The sequence below is a fragment of the Myxocyprinus asiaticus genome, chromosome 6 (assembly GCF_019703515.2).
Source record: "Myxocyprinus asiaticus isolate MX2 ecotype Aquarium Trade chromosome 6, UBuf_Myxa_2, whole genome shotgun sequence".
In the NCBI taxonomy this organism is placed as follows: Eukaryota; Metazoa; Chordata; class Actinopteri; order Cypriniformes; family Catostomidae; genus Myxocyprinus; species Myxocyprinus asiaticus.
Genome location: NC_059349.1, coordinates 56,107,440 through 56,126,212, shown reverse-complemented (window position 1 = coordinate 56,126,212; position 18,773 = coordinate 56,107,440). Strand labels below are relative to the sequence as shown.

At 38.4% G+C, this 18,773-nt stretch overlaps 1 protein-coding gene across 1 annotated transcript in view; it reads left to right on the top strand.

Moving 5' to 3' along the window:
* The window catches only part of LOC127443057 (receptor-type tyrosine-protein phosphatase S-like), a 201,302-nt gene that overhangs the window by 24,931 nt on the left and 157,598 nt on the right, over window positions 1-18,773 (top strand). The window contains exons 2-3 of the mRNA XM_051701542.1: window positions 11,002-11,088; window positions 17,962-18,074. Coding sequence (XP_051557502.1) covers window positions 17,990-18,074 — 85 coding nt within the window. The 5' untranslated portion in view covers window positions 11,002-11,088; window positions 17,962-17,989. The remainder of the gene's footprint in view (window positions 1-11,001; window positions 11,089-17,961; window positions 18,075-18,773) is intronic.

Genomic DNA, 18,773 nt, shown 5'->3' with positions numbered 1-18,773 from the left:
GCAAAATCCTGAATTCCAACAAATGTTAAAGGCTGACATCAATGTGTATATGGAGACCAACTGGTCCTCAGTATCCTCTATGGGCGTGGCTTGGGAGGCACTTAAGGCGGTTCTTAGGGGTCAGATCATACAGTATGCCTCATTCATCAAAAAATCCAAAGCACGAGAACTCGTGGAGTTGGAAGGGAATATTTAAAAGTGCCGAGGCAGAGCTGAAGCGCCGAATGTTGTCTGATGGCCTCAGAGAATTGACCCAATTGAAATACAGATATAATACTATTTTGTCGTGGAAAGTGGAGTTTTGGCTATTCAGGGCAAGACTTTGAGTCGGGGGACAAAGCAGGGAAGCATTTGGCTAGATATATAAAGCAGAGAGAGTCTTTTTCTACTATTCCCTCAGTGAAATCTGCTGGTGGTGAAATATTTATCTTGGCCATTGATATTAACAATGCTTTTAAAGAATTCTATCTTGATCTTTATAGTTCCACGTCTTCGTCTACTGAAGAGGATATTAGAAACTTAGAACTCCCTAAACTGACGACTGAGCAAAAAAGCACTCTTGATTCTGAGATAACCTTGGAGGAGCTTGGCGAGGTAATTAAGGCCTTACCTACAGGCAAGGCTCCAGGTCTGGATGGCTTTGCGGCTGATTTTTTTAGATCCTATGCTACAGAACTGGCTCCACTTTTGTTAGAAGTTTATACGGAATCATTAAAGAATGGAAAGCTTCCGCCAACCATGACACAAGCCCGGATCAGTCTGATTCTTAAAAAGGACAAAGATCCAAGCGAGGGTAAGAGTTACCGTCTAATTTCCCTGATCCAGCTAGATGTAAAAATATTGTCAACAATTCTGGCTAACCGATTAAGTAAAGTTATGACATCACTTATACATATACACTACAAAAGTTTTGAAACACTTACTCATTCTATATTATAATTTTGTTTCACATTTTATAATAATAGTAAAGTCATTAAAACTGTGGAATAACATAAATGGAACAATGGGAATTATGTTGTGACTAAACAAAATCCAAAATAAATCAAAACTGTGTTATATTTGAGCATCTTCAAAGTAGTCACCCTTTGTCTAGAATTTGCAGACATGTACTCTTGACATTTTCTCAACCAACTTCTTGAGGTATCACCCTGGGATGCTTTTTAAACAGTATTGAAGGAGTTACCATTTATGTTGGGCACTTATTGGCTGCTTTTCTTTATTATTTGGTCCAAGTCATCCATTTCAAATAAAAACATTTTTTTTTAATTACATTTTAGTTTTTTAATGAAATAAATGAATATGGTGGCACAATTATATTTTTGTCTATAAAACTAATTTCAAACATTTAAGCATACACCTTCAGATCAAAAGATTTTTAAGATCATGAGAAACATTTCAGTCAAGAGTTTCAAAACTTTTGACCGGTAGTGTAGATCAGGTGGGGTTTATTCGGGGCCACAGCTCTTGATCAGTCTCCGGTCGCTGCCATCTCACTTGATGCTGAAAAGGTCTTTGATATGGTAGAATGGGATTATCTTTTTAAGATTTTGGAAATGTTAAGTTACTTTATAAACACCCTGTAGCAGCGGTACAAACTAATGGATTAATTTCAGATTATTTTACTCTGGATAGGGGCACTCGACAGGGTTGCCCTCTTTCCCCATTATTGTTCTGTCTTGCCCTGTAACCATTAGCAGCCGCGATAAGAATGGAGGATGATTTTCCAGGGGTGGAGGCGGGAGGTGTGGCACATAAGCTTTTGCTTTACGCAGATGATATTTTATTATTTGTTTCCAACCCTACTAGATCTATGCCTTGCCTCCACAGAATTATTAATTCCTCTTCTAAGTTCTCGGGATACAGAGTTAACAGATATATTGTTGAGGGTCAGGGTGGGTTTGGGGCTTGGGAGGGGGAAAGGGAATAATGGGGGTTTTAGTTGACTCTGTGAATATATGTTTTGCTTTTCTGTTCAAGTGTGTGAATCAATAAAAAGTGTTAATCTGAAAAACAAGAAAAGGTGGAAATATCACATTTCTATAAGTATTCAGACCCTTAACTCAGTACTTAGTTGAAGCAACTTTGGCAGCGATTACAGCCGTCTTTTTGGGTATGATGTGACAAGCTTTGCACACCTGGATTTGGAGATTTTCTGCTATTCTTCTCTGCAGATCCTCTCAAGCTCCGTCAGATTGGATGGGACCGTCTGTGGACAGCCATTTTCAGGTCTCTCCAGAGATGTTCGATTGGGTTCAAGTGTGTTGTCTTGTCTGTGTGCTTAGGGTCATTATCCTGCTGGAAGGTGAACCTTCGGCCCAGTCTGAGGTCCTGAGCACTCTGGGCCAGGTTTTCATGAAGGATATTTGTATTCTGCTGCGTTCATCTTTCCTTCAATCCTGACCAGTCCCCCAGTCCCTGCTGCTGAAAAACACCCCCACAGCATGATGCTACCACCACCATGCTTCACCGTTGGGATGGTATTGCGCAGATGATGAGCGGTGCCTGATTTCCTCCAGACATGATGCTTGGAATTGAGGCCAAACAGTTCAACCGTCATTTCATCAGACCAGAGAATCTTGTTTCTCACAGTCTGAGAGTCCTTTATATAACTCACCATGAAAAGCTCTTGCAAACAAAATGTCTCATTCTGCATTTGGTTGATAGTTTAGATTTGATGTGTTCTGTGGTAATTAAAACGTGTCTTACATAGGCTGAAAAATACTTGATTTCTATCACAAGTCCAATCTGGGCTTGTTTTGTACATCAAACAGTGCTAAGAGCTCCTTTCTCCATCATTTTATCACTGACAGGGGAGCACCGTCAGAGATCCTTTTATTAACTGAGATAAGAACCTCCGCAGCTCTATCATAGGAGAGAGCATAACGGTCAGCATGTGTGTTATGTCAGTTCCGCCCATAGAATGTCTGTGAGACCGCCGCGTTATGCTGTTTTATGCTAAGTTTGTAGGCTAATGTTGGTAGGAGGGCTCTGCCGCATTTGAGTGTGTTTTGAAGTGTCGTCAGTGTAATGACTCCGGAAGGACACATTACAAAGTTTCCACCCTTCACACAAGTGTTTATGCTGTATTAACGGTAAATGCATAATCTTCTTTTTTATTAATCGCATGCGTTAACGCGTAATTTCTGACAGCCCTAATATACACTCACCGACCACTTTATTAGATACATCTACTTATTCATATGATTATCTAATCAGCCAATCGTGTGGCAGCAGTGCATAAAATCATGCAGATACGGGTCAGGAGCTTCAGTTAATGTTCACATCAACCATCAGAATGGGGAAAAAATGTGATCTCAGTGATTTAGACTGTGACATGATCTGAGTTACCGTAGCCTCGAACCAGTCTGATCATTCTCTGTTGACCTCTCTCATCAACAAGGTGTTTCCGTCCACAGAACTGCTGCTCACTGGATGTTTTTTGTTTTTGGCACCATTCTGAGTAAATTCTAGAGACTGTTGTGTGTGAAAATCCCAGAAATACTCAAACCAGCCCATCTGGCACCAACAATCATGCCACGGTCCAAATCACTGAGATCACATTTTTTCCCCATTCTGATGGTTGATGTGAACATTAACTGAAGCTCCTGACCTGTATCTGCATGATTTTATACATGACACTGCTGCCACACGATTGGCTGATTAGATAATCACATGAATAAGTGGATGTACAGCTGTACCTAATAAAGTGGCCTGTGAGTGTAAAGATACATACATATTATCAAAATATTAATAATAATAATAATTGACCTTTTCTTAAATTACAAACTTGTAAAAACTGACCTGAACCAGACCCAATGCCCTATGGTTTGTCAGGTCCTGTTGGGCTCGTGTTGGGTTCAGACCTCTTTGGTACTGTACAATTTTGTGTCAATGAGGATGCCAGAATGGATGAAGAGTGTTGACTTAAAACATCAATTATCAATTGTTGCTATGATATACAGTACACTACAGTCAGATCGACTGGACTTGACTGAATTTATTTCACACACTTTATTGAATGCTTCTTATGACTCATAAAGGTTTTGATGACATGTGTAACATATTCATAATAAAGTCGGTGAGTCCAAAACTTCTGATGGAATATTTCACAGTTTGAGTAGGATCATATTGTTCTCAAAGAGAGTCATTCACAGTTACAGTAGCATTCTCGTAACATACGCTGCACTTCAGGGCAGAAACTAAAGCTGTTGTGTTGAGTGTTCTCGATTGTTTCAGCTGTGAAGCATTAGTGTCGTTTTCATACACATCTGCACTGGCGCGAGCTTCATTTAACTTTCAGCCTTACAATCTGCCGTCGCCACCCTCACTAAGCAGCTTGCAGCACATTCGCCGTAAGCGTGTCATTTGCCTGTCGCTTGACCTCCAGTCTGTCACTGCAGATGTTGTGACCCTCGACAGCTGGCCGCTCGTTCATGGTGTGTAAGACGGCCACGACCGCAGGAGCTTAACCTTTAACCCACAGGAAACAAGTGCAAACCTCACCATTATGAGGCTTTACAGACATACTGAACTCTACAGTGTAAACAATCCTCTTTCATGCTAGCATTAGCTCGTTACTAGCCTAGCTTTGGGCCAGGATGTTTTCAGAGCCGGTTATATAGTTATAAATATTATACTATAGTAGAAATGTGCTAAACCGTAGAAACTTTGCTGTACTGTATATTCTGTAATAGATGTATTTGCACTGCTGTCAGTGTGCAGGACTGCTTTAACATTCCAGTTGGAGTTAAAACTTGACACTTTAACAAATTATTACCAATAGATGTAGGGATTTAATTAAAAAAGTTATTAACTTTACATTGTTTTTAAATAGGGCGTTGTGGTGGTGACAGTGATTCAATGGGACCTTATTACTGCTTAAAGTAAAAGGAAAATTCTGTCATCATTTACTCGCTCTCTTTTGTTCCAAACCCATACGTCCATTTTTAGGTGAACTATCCGGTAACTTTTTAAAATAAGGTTAGATGTGTTTACATTTGTTGATGTTCTTATTGCATTAATTGCATTATGTTGGCATATAAAAACATATACTTTAATCAAGATTAATGAATGCTGTAAAAGTGTTGTTCATTATTAGTTCATGTTAGCTAATGTTAACCAATACAACTTTATTATAAAGTGTTACCAACTATTCCTTTAAACTTTCAATGAAATTTCAATGTAGATTCATTGTGTTTCCTTGATGAAAACAACTAACTTGATTATCTTGAACTCCACATCAGAAGTCTTGTCATGAAACGCGCTTTACAATGTTTACATTTTCTCAGAACGTTGATTATGTCGTCATCACAAAAAAATCATGTTGGGTACAACGGGGTAAAAGGCTCATTTGATTTGATTTTCTCCCAAAACACTAAACAGCAACAAAAACCACCACAATATTTTCCTAAACACCTGTTTGTCACTGTAAAATATTCCTGATATTATATTCCATGAGATCATCGTGTGTAATGTCTAAAGTTTGAGCTAATATTTAATATTTTTTAAAATGTTACAAATTTATGTAGCTAATGAAAATCCCTGAAACTATCACATTTATTTTAAGGAAAAATACGTATTTATCATTTTCAGTTTTGTTCAAGGTGATTATATCAAAAGTTTTTCTAATAACTGTCCTATATAGGGGCTGGGTATCGATACAGATTTCCTGATTCGATTCTGATACTCAAGCTCTAGATTCGATTCGATTTCGATTCGGTTTTCAATTCCGATTTCGATTCGATTCTATATCGATTCATATGGGTACATTTCCGTTATAATGTCCCTTTTCCTTATAAATGAAATAAATTCTCTCCCAGCTAATGCTGTTAATTAATCAGGGGACCTTCTAACTAGGTACATTGTGAAAATGTTCATTTTACTATTTATATTTTATTAGTTTTCCATCATTTTGGTCACATTTTAGCTTTTTAAAAATGAACAAAGTATTTAATCAATAAATATGAAATATATTGCATATATAATTTTTTGTTAAATTTTTATTGTTTAATTGCATAATTTGTAGTTTTGTTGAAAATGTGCTGAAAACCGGTACTGTCTCTTTAAGGGAATCCGGCATTTCTGTAAAGAGCGTCTGTAAATGAGAACATGTTAACGAGAGAGACTCGAATGGCTTTATGTCATCTGTGCTATGTCTGATTACGATTAAATGTTTCATTTTATTGTTTTTAATCAACAACGGACTTCAAAGAACAGAAAGAGTATTAAAAGAGACATTATTTAATGACAAATGGATTGTGTGGATCTCGTCTTTGGACACATGGAACAACTTTTATTCTTAACACGCAGTGAAAAGATCTCGCGGCTGAATTCTCCACTATACATCATAATCACTGCTGAGTGAAATCTCAACATTTACAACCCAGTTGTCAAATATATACAATTTTGGCCACATAGCTCAAAATTTGGTTGCAAATGCGAGTGATTTCCTCTCATTGTAGTGGAGGGTTGTGCATAGAGTGAAAAGAACGATCCATGGCTTTTGAGAATTCATATATAATCGACCAAACGTAAAAAAATTATTAATTAACAAATTTTTTTTTTGCCCAGCTCTATTCCAATAAGTGAAAGGATAATATTTGGGGTCAAAGGGGCTCAAGGTCCCTATAAAACACATTGTTTATCTGAAGTGGGGGAATAGATTTATTATGAAGAATGTTTAAAGTGAGCTCACATTGACTGATCCAATCACAATGAAGATTCAGTTGTTATAGAATACTTGACATGTTCTGAAATGCCAAATGTGATTGAAATGAGCAGGAACTCGTGCACCCTTTTCAGAAGTAGTTATTTTGAGTAAGCATTATATTAATTTAAGCATATTTCTGTCTCAATATTATGTGCATTAGTTGACAAATGTTGCCTTATAAATATTGCCCCGATATCTACAAGTCAGGTTATTTTTATTTGTATAGTGCCTTTCACAACACGCATAGTTTTAAAGCAGCTTTACAGAAATTCATGCATTAACAGAAAATGAAACTGTAATATCTATAAAGTCTTAGAGTCATCATTGTGAAATTGTAAATATTGTAAAAATAAATAATTAAATAATAATTGTATTTATAACTCCAGAGAGCAAGCTGAAGGTGACTGTGGTAAGGAACACAAAACTCCATAAGATGTTGATTAATGGAGAAAAATAACCTTGAGAGAAACCAGACTCACTGTGGGGGCCAGTTCCCCTCTGACTAACATCATGAATATAATGACAATATTACTTATTTATAGTGCAAGTCATGGTTTAAAATTAGTAAACTAAGTAAGTGTTAAGGGTCAGTGTTTAAACAAAGATTTTGTATGAACTGTAAGATTAATGACTAATGTCTTTGAAGTTCATCCTGGATTAACTGCAGAAGTTCACATTGATGCATTGTCCTTTGTTAGTTGGCTGATGAAGGCTTTTGTTGGCAGTTAATTGATAGTCTATATATTCCATTATAAGAGTGTAGTCTATCAATGAACAAAGGTGATGCAGGCAGAGATAAATGAGGTGCATGACAGTTAAACCGGCAGGTCATTTCGGTGAGGTTCGGTGGGGTCCATCCTAAGTCCAAGGTTCAGGCAGTGGCATATGAAGTATCCCATGTCTTATGGTTGGAGTTGGCATCAGTTCATCCTCTGAAGTCCATCATAATAGACTGAGACACGTAGCAGTGGAGTCTGACTACAAGCAGGAACGGAGCTGGATCTGGCCGGTTCTGGTGACCTCAGGATAGGAGTCCCGAGGTTGAGACAGGGAAACAAAAGTGTAGATGCCATTCAATTTATTGCAGAGTTATAGATCATGATAGATGTTTCTGGTTCCGGCAGACCTAACTAAAGCAGCCTCATAGTGAGATGAAGGATAAATTAGGTGTATGTCTGGTTAAATAGATGAGTCTTTAGTCTAGACTTAAACTGAGTGAGTGTGTCTGCATCCCGAACAGTGTTAGGGAGACTATTCCATAGTTTAGGAGCCAAATATGAAAAGGATCTACCTCCTTTTATGGATTTTGATATTCTAGGAACTATTAACAGGCCAGAGTTTTGTGATCGTAATGAACGTGATGTAATATAGCAGGTCAGAAGGTCACTTAAGCACTGTGGAGCTAGACCATTCAAAGCTTTGTATGTAGTTAACAGAATTTTAAAATTAATACGAAATTTAACAGGTAGCCAATGTAACGATGATAAAATTGGGCCAATATGATCATATTTCTTAGTTCTAGTCAGCACTCTGGCTGCTGCATTTTGAACTAATTGAAGTTTATTTATTGATCTTGCTGGACATCCTCTCAGTAATGCATTACAATAATCTAGTCTTGAGGCCATGAATGCATGAATTAGTTTTTCGATTGATGATGACGATGATTGGTGATGATGTAACAGTACATCCATCGAGAGTCAAATTATATTTTCGCGGCTTATTTTTAGAGGTTTTTGGTCCAATAATTAATACCTCTATTTTGTCAGAATTAAGTAGAAGGACATTTCTGGCCATCCAATCTTTGATTTCATTGATACACTCTGCTAATTTGGAGAATTGTGAATTTTCATTGGGTTTAGAAGAAATAAAATGTTAAAAAACTTATTCCATGATTCCTGGTAATATCTCCCAGGAGAAGCATATATAAGGAGAAAAGCAGAGGCCCTAAAACTGATCCCTGTGGCACTCCATACTTAACTTTTGTTTGATTTGACAATTCCTCATTTACACTTTCATAGTGGTAGCGGTCTGATAAATAGGACCTAAACCATGCTAATGCAAGTCCACTAATGCCAACATAATTCTCCAGCCTATTCAAGAGAATGTCATGATCTATTATGTCGAAGGCAGCACTAAGATCTAAAAGCACTAGAAGAGAAATGCAGCCGCGATCAGATGATAAGAGCAAGTCATTTATAACTCTGATAAGTGCAGTCTCTGTACTGTGATGTGACCTAAATCCTGACTGAAATTGTTCATCTATACTATTTTTCTGTAGAAATGAACATAGTTGTGAGGACACTACATTTCTAGTGTTTTCAACATAAACAGGAGATTTGAAATCGGTCTATAATTAGACAGTTCTCCAGGATCAAGCTGTAGCTTCTTAATAAGCTGTTTGATAACTGCCATTTTAAAGTTTCTTGGGACATGTCCTAAGGATAGTCGAGGAGTTAATAATATTAAGAATAATATCACTATAACCCCCCCCCCCCCCCGATCAAAACAACCTTCTGTTATTAATTATTTTCATACAAATTATGTTGCTCCATATTCAATAAAAAGAAATACATTTTTTCGATCTTGATACACTTTGTGACCAGAAAAAAGCTAATTTTCCTTAAGGTGTGCCTTAAGCCCCGTTGTACCCACAAAAAACAAACAAAAATACAATGTTATGATTGACTATTGTTGAAATGCATCTGGTTTTACTTTTGAGTTTGTTTGTAATTATAATTTTTCTCAATGATTCTTACAAATGTTATAGTAAAGGCCACCATGATTTATAAATACATTACAGCTCAAATAAATATATTATTTTTTCACATTACAGTTATGAGAAATGTGCATAATTGTCATGAAAAAACAAATGTCACAGCTGAACTGAACTGAACAAAAAATAGGGTTAATTTTCTTTAAAAAAAATATGATTTCTTAGGAAATAAATGATTAGAAGGAAATAAACTTCTTTTTATTTTGATTTGGTGTGAAATATGAGCTGAACGTGTTCTTGGCGGATTTCGTGAGATTCACCTAGTTTTATGCATGTTATTTGGATTTTGACCTATCACATATCATAATTTGATGACTCTGCTGACATTATTACAAGCGCGTCTCTTCACCTCAAACCGCCGGCACTCACAGTCACATGACAGCTGGACAGGGATCAAGAGTACTGGAGGGTTTGGATGGTTGCCATAGAAACGGTATTTCCAGCGGTCTCCGGTCTAAGCTGTCCACAGACATGCCTAGCAGAGATGAAGACAGAGAGAGAGACGGTTGACAAGGCAACAGTTAGACAGGAAACGTCTCGATGCACCAAAAGATGAGAAGCATCTTCAGATAGAGAGAAAAAAAGAATCTGAACACTCAATTGATTCTTTTAATCTTTACATCACACAGACACACTGACAGAAAGCAGTCGGCCGCACGGCAGCAAATATTTAAAAGACACTTTCAGCATCTTTAGACCATTTCACACAGTACACGTGAGTGGTAGGGGTGGGACGATAGGGTTGGATGTACGATATTAACTTCAATCTCAGTTTGATATAACACTTAAATGTAAACAAATGTATGACAGAAAATTATTTATTTTTTAGAAAAATGTTTAGCAGAATTATTTAGCAGAATTATAATTTCTCATCAGAATAAAGTTCTCTAATACACAATGTAAATGCTCAAAGTTCAAATAATAAGAGATTCTCAAATACATTTCACTATAAGAAAAGATCACAAACAAATAAACTTACTAAAATAGTTGGCTTGAGTCAGGCTGATCTGGTCCAAGACAAGCAATAAAACTGAACAGAATCTGTCCTGAACAATATGACAAAACTCCTCTATAACATGCAACTTTATTATAATCACATTTGAGCTTTTTAAACATTTAATAATTATGCATTCAATCAATTAATATGTCAAAAAATTGCATATAACATATTTTCCAGGTATTCCAGTTCTTACATTTCTAAAAGCTAAATTGTGCAAACCCTGTAAATTGTCCCATCGCTGGTTAGCAGTATTGCGCTGTGTAGCTGCAAGTGGTTTCACTGTTGATGGTGTGTAGCTCGCTGTACTATTGGTGCAGGAATTGCACACCGCACCACATTAATGTAACTGTTTATTGAACATTGGTGTGTTTTATTTGCTTCATGTCTAAGTACAGGTCTCACTCATGACAAAATTACTGTAACACACAGTCTCTCATGACTTATTGCTTTATGAGAAAGTCTTTCTTGTATCTTATGTAATATTTGTTTATGTAAATCTTGTTTTGTGTCTGATTGCAGGAAAACTGGATCAGACCACTGAGGATTATGAAAACCAGGACATGAAGCTGAAACACAACTAGAAATAAAGAGCAGAGAAACAGTGTGGTGAGTATCTGTGTGATAATGATACACCTTAAATTCCCTCTATTTTTGGACGTGTCATCTCTCAAAGAGTGCTCAAACTGTGATTTCCATGCGACGTGAACGCGTCAGCGGCCTGTGAAGGTGCTCTGATTGAAGCTTGACGAGGACTGACAGTAAAGTGAACAAACACTCTTCCTCAGTCGTCTGAGTGTTTCCTCGAGTGAAGGAAATAAACTCATTTTAGAAAATCTGCGCATTCCTTTCGCAGTTTACCTTTGATGACCTGACAGTGCGGATACAATCTGCATTTTAGTTGCACATTTGCATACGTTTACCAACAGCACCAGTGAAATCTCCCGCATGGGCACGAAGGCAGATGACATTACCAGCAGTGCTGCTGAATTTACTTTCAAACAGTAGTTTGTCAAACTACTCATCATTTGAACTACAGTGAAGCTACTCTTTTAAAAACTACTCACTACGAGCTCCTAAAAAAAGTAGGTAACTGTACTGAAGCTACATCTTTTTAAATATGTAACTATGTGAAAATACTAATTCATGGTTTAATCAGAGCTGTATTTTTCTGGCTCAAAAACAAAAAAATTAACATGAATGAATGAATGATTGAACAATTAGGTTGAGACTACTAAAGGGGTCATGTCATGAGGAATTAAATTTCCCTTGATATTTTGGCATACAGTATATGAGGTCATTGTTTTCAGTTCTGAAATTTAAAGTATGTTTTTTATAGTACTTCCTCTTCAGTCTGAAAAGAGCATTAATTGTTTCCACCCTGCAAAAACGACTCGTTTTCAAATCGGCCACATAGTGACGTAGGAATGGCAGTGACTCCACAACATATGTAATTGTAAAACATAAACATATGTATTGCTATTGTAGTTTCCTTTTAACCAACGAAGAAATTGTTGTGTTCCTGGTTGTGGAAACTCTGCATCACTGCATAGCCTTCTAAAGGATCCCAATGTAAGGAATGACTGGCTTAAAACGATTCAGCACATTTCTCTAAGGATTCTTTTGAGAACTTTAATGATTCAGGCTTTGCAAATAAACTATTGGACTTTGTACCTCTTTGCGATGGGACCACCAGGTGCCACTAGTTTATTGACCGCACCAATGGTTAGCTGGTGTGACTTGGACACGTCTCCTCTCCAGGTGTCCTTGAAGGATCTGCCTATGCGGTATGAATCAAACCATTTATGCGCAGTTCCTGTGACACCCAGGTCAGAGAGAGTGGACAGGAGAATCTGGTGGTTCACCGTGTCAAAGCCAGCAGACAAGTCAAGGAGAATGATAAGATGATTTGGAGTTATCTCTTACCAGTCGCAGGGTTTCAGCTACTGACAAAAGTGTTGTCTCCTTTGAGTGCCTAATGTCTGTCAAGTAGGCTGTTATGTGTAAGAAAAGCAGACAACTGGTTGAATACAACCCTCTCAAGAGTTTTAGACGAGAAGGGTAGGAGAGAGACCGGTCTGTAGTTATCGACTACTGTGAGGATATGTGTTGGTATTTTGAGCACTGGGGTTAATCAAGCCTGCTTGAATGTGTTGGGAAAGTTTCCAGTTGTAAGAGATGTGTTGATTATGTGTGAGTGTGGGCACGATTGATTGATGGGCAGCTTGAAGAAGATGGGAGGGGATAGAGTCAAGGGGACAGGTGATAGGACGGTTAAAAAAGAAGCACTTTGGAGATCTCAGTGTCGGAGAGAGGAGTGAAAGAGGAAAACAGAGGATGGGATGTGGGGAATGAGCTGTTTTGGGTGTGTGATGCAGAGAACTGGCTACTGATGTTCGCTACTTTGTCAGTAAAAAACATGGCAGTCATCAGCAATCAGAAAAGTAGTGGGAGGAGGTGGGGGAGGAAGAGAAAGTTGAAAACAGTTTGCGGGAATCTGAAGTGTTACTGATCTTATTCTGGTAATAGTCAACCTTAGCAGCAGAAACATTAGAGGAGAAAGAGAAGAGAAGTGATTGATACTTGCTCAGATCAGCAGGGTCTTTTGACTTGCGGTACTTTCTCTCTGCATCCCTGAGCTCGGTGTGGTGTTCACGAAGTGTCTCTGACAGCCAGGGGCTAAAGGGTGCAGCATGTGCTGGCCTGGAGGTAAGAGGACAGACACTATTTAGGCAAGAAGTTAATATTAAGCAAAGAGCATTTGTGGCTTCATTGACAATATGAGAAGTGGTTATTGAAAGGAAGAGATGCAGAGACCATTGAAGGGAAGCGAGTGGGTGAGAGAGTGCGAAGGTTGCGGCGGAAGGAGACCTTATGTGGAGTGAGAGGAAAGGAAGAAGGGATAGTGACAGAGAACTGGATGAAGAAATGGTCAGAGATATGTAGAGGAGTACCATGAGGATTATTAGAGATACAGTTATGAGAAAGGATGAGATCTAGCTGTTTTCCAGGTCTGTGGGTTGATGTGAGGCTTCACATCACAACTTGATGTTGGAGCTGTAGGACCCTCAACAGTCCTCCACTTCTCCACGATTCTTATGAGAATACCTGCTGTTGTGAGAGAACTCCTTTTCTGTCAATCTACTCTGAGATCATACACAACACCAAAGGCATAACAGAGTCTGTAGATGTAAGCTGTTTTGCCATCTGCCAACTCACAGAATTTATAAACCAATTCAGCCTGCTAAACTAATGTCTTAGGTGATAGAACACTAGAACTAAGGCTTCAAAGTCTATACATAACCAGTCCCATTGTCCACAAAACATAGAGAGTGGGGAAAATCAAAGTAGAATTTCAGTGTGACATATTATCTAAGTCTAAGTTTACCTTAACCCTTAGAGCCTGTACTATCTCTATCTGTGCACCATCATGACTGTCCGGAAAAGACCATAACCTTTCTGACGGGGTGAGCAAGAGACAGACACAGTGGGTGTGGTTTCAAGCCTCGGAGAGGCATTTATTAGAAATAATAATACTTAATGTATATAATTTGATTCTGTATTTTCTGTTATGTTTATTTATTTTGTGAATGGAATCAATAAAAATTGTTAATAACAAAGAAATAATAATAAACATAAAATGTCCAAAAAGGGGAATAAAGTGTTCAAGGGGGAAAGTGTCCAAAATTAAGGGGAATCTGGCATCCTCACGGTGAAAGGGGGCATCGTGTAGGATGGGGAGTGTCCAGAGGAGGATCCAGGACATGGGCGGTGTCCAGCGGCTGCACGCGCTATACTCCTTGGTCCGTGGTGCGAGGGGCGGTGGTTCCGCTGGCGGTCTGTATTCCCTGGAGCCTTGGCGAGTGTGAGGGGAAGGCGGCCCGGCATCCATGCCCATCGACCGCTACGTGTACTCCAATCCCCCGGCATCGCATGCAATTTGCACCAGGGGTGCAGGTCTGGCGCGCACCTAACTTGGCCAGACCCTCCCCGTTCTGAGGACGCTAGCGTGTGCACACAAGTAGATAGAAGCCGGCTCCCGAGAAGATGCACTCTCTGCATTTTTATGGCAGCATTGATGAGGCTCCATCCAATTCAGGTGTGCCTCATCATCAGCTGCCCCAACGAGGATTATTAAATATGCACCTCTTGTCTTATCCTTACCAACTCCCATCGTGGGCCTGGCTGAATGACGGCCCTAAGAGGCGGAGCGACGATGACGAGAGGGAGGGGCGGGTCGTTCCGCCACACCATACCATAACCATTCATTTAAACATTGTAGATAGTCAGCTACAAGAGAATCTCTAAATCTCTTGAAACAAACCGTTTGTCAGATGTCATCGAAACTTCTGTAAGATAACTAAATGAAATCACACACTCTCCACTAGTGTCAATAAAGAAAATCCACATCAGTCTGTTTAAAAAATGTATGTAGACTCTCTCTCTCTCTTTCTCTCTCTTTCTCTCTCCCTCTCTCTCTCTCTTTCTCTTTCTCTCTCTCTCTCTCTTTCTCTCTCTCTCTTTCTCTCTATCTCCCTCTCTCTCTCTCTCTCTTTCTCTTTCTCTCCCTCCCTCTCTCTCTATCTCTCTCTTTCTCTCTCCCTCTCTCTCTTTCTCTCTCTCCCCTCTCTCTCTCTCTCTCTCTCTCTCTCTTTCTTTCTCTCTCTTTCTCTCTATCTCCCTCTCTCTCTCTCTCTCTCTCTCTCTCTCTGGGTGTGAGAGATGGTTGATAGTTTCCCATGTGTTTAGTTTATCTGTGTCTCCACTTACACAGCTCTTGTGTTTCAAGCAGAAACTAAGCAAACTGATACTGAGACTATGAGAGTGAGAGGAGGGTGAGAATTTTCAGTTCTCTTCACTCTGATTCTATTTCCAATCTATAGTACAGTGAATTTTTTAAAACCTCAATTCCATTTGTTCCTTTGTTTTGGAAAATCTCACATTAACTTTAAGTTATTCCTCAGTGAGAATAGTGATTATTATAATAATAGTAGTTATTTTTCTATACTGCTTTTCTCACAAAGCATCACCAAGGGCTTCCTTCAAACTTTTCCCATCTTAAACTATCTTTAAAAAAACCTCTTCCAGAGCTTCCAATCCACTCCTATCATCCCCTACTTGCTTTGACCATTCATACACCATACATCTAGAACCTTCAACTCTTTAACAAAACACTTACTTTACGATTTAATTCAAGCAAAGCTTTAAATTCATCACATCTATCTTTTATCCCCTATCATCTTTTTATGATGTCTCTTTATTGACTCTTTGGATTTTAATATATTTTGTCAAGAGTTGCAAGAATCCAAGGAACCCACCTTGAATCTCTCTTTTTCAATCTCTGAATCACTCTTGGCTGTAGAAATACTATCGATTGACGTACGGTTAGTAGCCATGCTAGTTAAGTTAGAATCGATTCTATTAAACTCCTCCATGGTACCACATGACTTTTGATTCTTTAAATGGAGATGACTAACAACCAACTCAAACTGCCTTGGTTCAGCAGCTCGATGAGGGAAGACCTGAAGGATTTACCTTCGTTCTCACGTCTGTGCTGACTACGCCATGAATGTTAGTCATCCATCCAATTTAGTTACTTGTAGTAAGTACATTACTTGGGTTACACATATTTGTTAAATAATATTATTTATGTAGAATACATTAAAATAAATAGTAATGTGATTGTTTACTGTGTTTGTAGGAATATTTTGTTTAATAGCGTGCCATTTCATGAAAAATCTATGAAATGTTTAAAATGGCATATCAGATGAAACATGAGACTTCAATCTTTTGACTCAAACAGGTTTTAATGTAAAAACTTAATGAGGTTTCTTATCAGATGTAGTTTTGTTGGCGTTTCTCCCAAAGACAAACTCCGCTGTGATCAGCGCCATGTTGTTTTGTTACATGACTCTATGTGTCGAAAGTTTAACCCTTTAATGACAGACTAGAGTCTCCTGAACTGAGATCAGTCGGTTTAAATGTAATGAAATAATGCATAGCCTATAGCAAAGCCAGACCGATTCACTAGATTGAATCAGACTTTTCAGTGCTACAGATATGAGCGAGAGAGAATGGTTTAGAAGAGAAAGATTGATTATTACATCAGGTTGACATTAAAAGCAGTGATGTAGTGTTTTGTTGTGCTATTCATTGGAAAAAATCGCTTGTTACTAGCAAAACAACACTTTTTTGAAAATAGCTGAACTGCTATCACGCTACTGTAAAAATGTATGAAGTTAGTAGGATTGCTACTTAGTTACTGCTCAACACTGATTATCAGACACATATACGGCAGTATTCAGTCTGTGCTGGAGGCAGTTTGGAACTAATTGTGCATTTCCACTGTTAAACTAACAGTAGAGTTGTGAACAAATGCTCATAAACGCACCGGTCATTAGCTGCTGTTTAACTGTTTTTTGTGGAGCAACTGAACATCTGGTAGATCACTAAGGTAAAGCTGTGATATAAGCAGGGTCATGACCTCAACACAGTCACTGCACCGTCGACATGTGACAGTCAGAGCTTTAACAGCAGAGAGACGCTTTAGTAGAGAAAACTATATACAGTTTACTCATACTGCAAACTACTGGAGTATCTCATTAATGTCTCAACTGTTTGAACTTGAATGGAGAGCAAATTGAGACTTTTACTGATGTCTTCTGCTTCTCAGATGTTTCTATAAATGGAGAAAAAGACTCACATATGTCTCCTCTACAGTTTCACATGAGATCTCAACAATGTCTCAAACTGTGCTCAAGATACCGAATTCTGCCAATCTTTGAATCTCTGGAGCGTTTGCAGCTCAATATTTCAGCTTTTCTCTAGTTGTTCACGTGAAATAGAACAAAATCTGAAGATCCGCATTACATGGAGCCGGTTGATATCGGATGTGGCTTCACAGCTGCATTCAGCCCTGGATGAGAAGAATTGATTTTCCTGAGCAAATATTGACTTCTGGCCGTGGAAGTTTTGCAGTTTGCAGAATTGGTGAATCTCTGCCAATGGTGAAAAAAAAAAGACGACAGTCCAAACTGCATTAAATGTGAAACACACAACACCTGTGAAGTTTTTCAATAATTAATGAGCTCTCCATATATGTGTAGAAGTGGAGTGATGTACACGAGAACCTCAAGCACTTTACTAACATCTGTCTGAGAGCTGAACACATGACCACAGCTTTTACTGCATCTCTGGATACTATTAAACATCCACTATAGATTACATTAGATTCAACTTTATTGTCATTGTGTGCTGATACAGAGCCAATGAATTACAGTTAGTGTATTAGTGTAATTATATGAAACTGTATTTTGTGTTATCTGTCTGTCTGTCTGTCTGTCTTCATCCATCCGTCCATCCATCCATCCAGTAGAGTGTTACTATATCATGAAATGTTGTGTTCACAGATGATTCTTCATGTCTTATGTTCACTCATGTTGTAGATATTTCTGTTCAATATCTCTCTGTGTCTCTCCTCAGTGTGTCTGGACGTTGAGGTCGAGAGGTCATGGCTGCTCGCGTCAGTGGTGGTTGGGTTCGATTCGTGCTTCTCATCCTCATCTCTGTGCTGCACACCTCCTGCGATGCATTGTGTAAGTTCCTCTGATGTTGGTATGGTAACAATGTAACGTCCCTTAGTGATGAGATATCGTCATGGAAACTAAGCAGAAGTTGAAGCTGTTTTACCGCAATGAATTATTAAAACAGATAATGATCCTTAATGCTGGAACAAAAGCGAATATACATGTCACATGTTGCTGAGTGATGTTTGTGTGTGCATGTGTGTGTGTGTGTGTGTGTGTGTGTGTGTGTGTGTGTGTCTGTCTGTCTGTCTGTGTGTGTGTGTGTGTGTGTGTGTGTGTGTATGTGTGTTTGTTTGTGTGTGTGTGTGTGTGTGTGTATGTGTGTTTGTTTGTGTGTGTGTTTGTTTGTCTGTGTGTGTTTGTGTGTGCTTGTGTGTTTTTGTGTGTGTGTGAGTGTGTGTGTGTGTGTTTGTGTGTGTTTGTTTGTGTGTCTGTTTGTGTTTATGTGTTTGTGTGTGTGTGTTTCAAAATCAAAATCAAATCACTTTTATTGTCACACAACCATATACACAAGTGCAATAGTGTGTGAAATTCTTGGGTGCAGTTCCGATCAACATAGCAGTCGTGACAGTGATGAGACATAAACCAATTTACAATAACATCAAATTAACACAACACAATTTACATATCTAATATACAAATAATTACACACAACAATATACAAATAATAATATACACTGTACAGTATACAATACACACAATATAGAA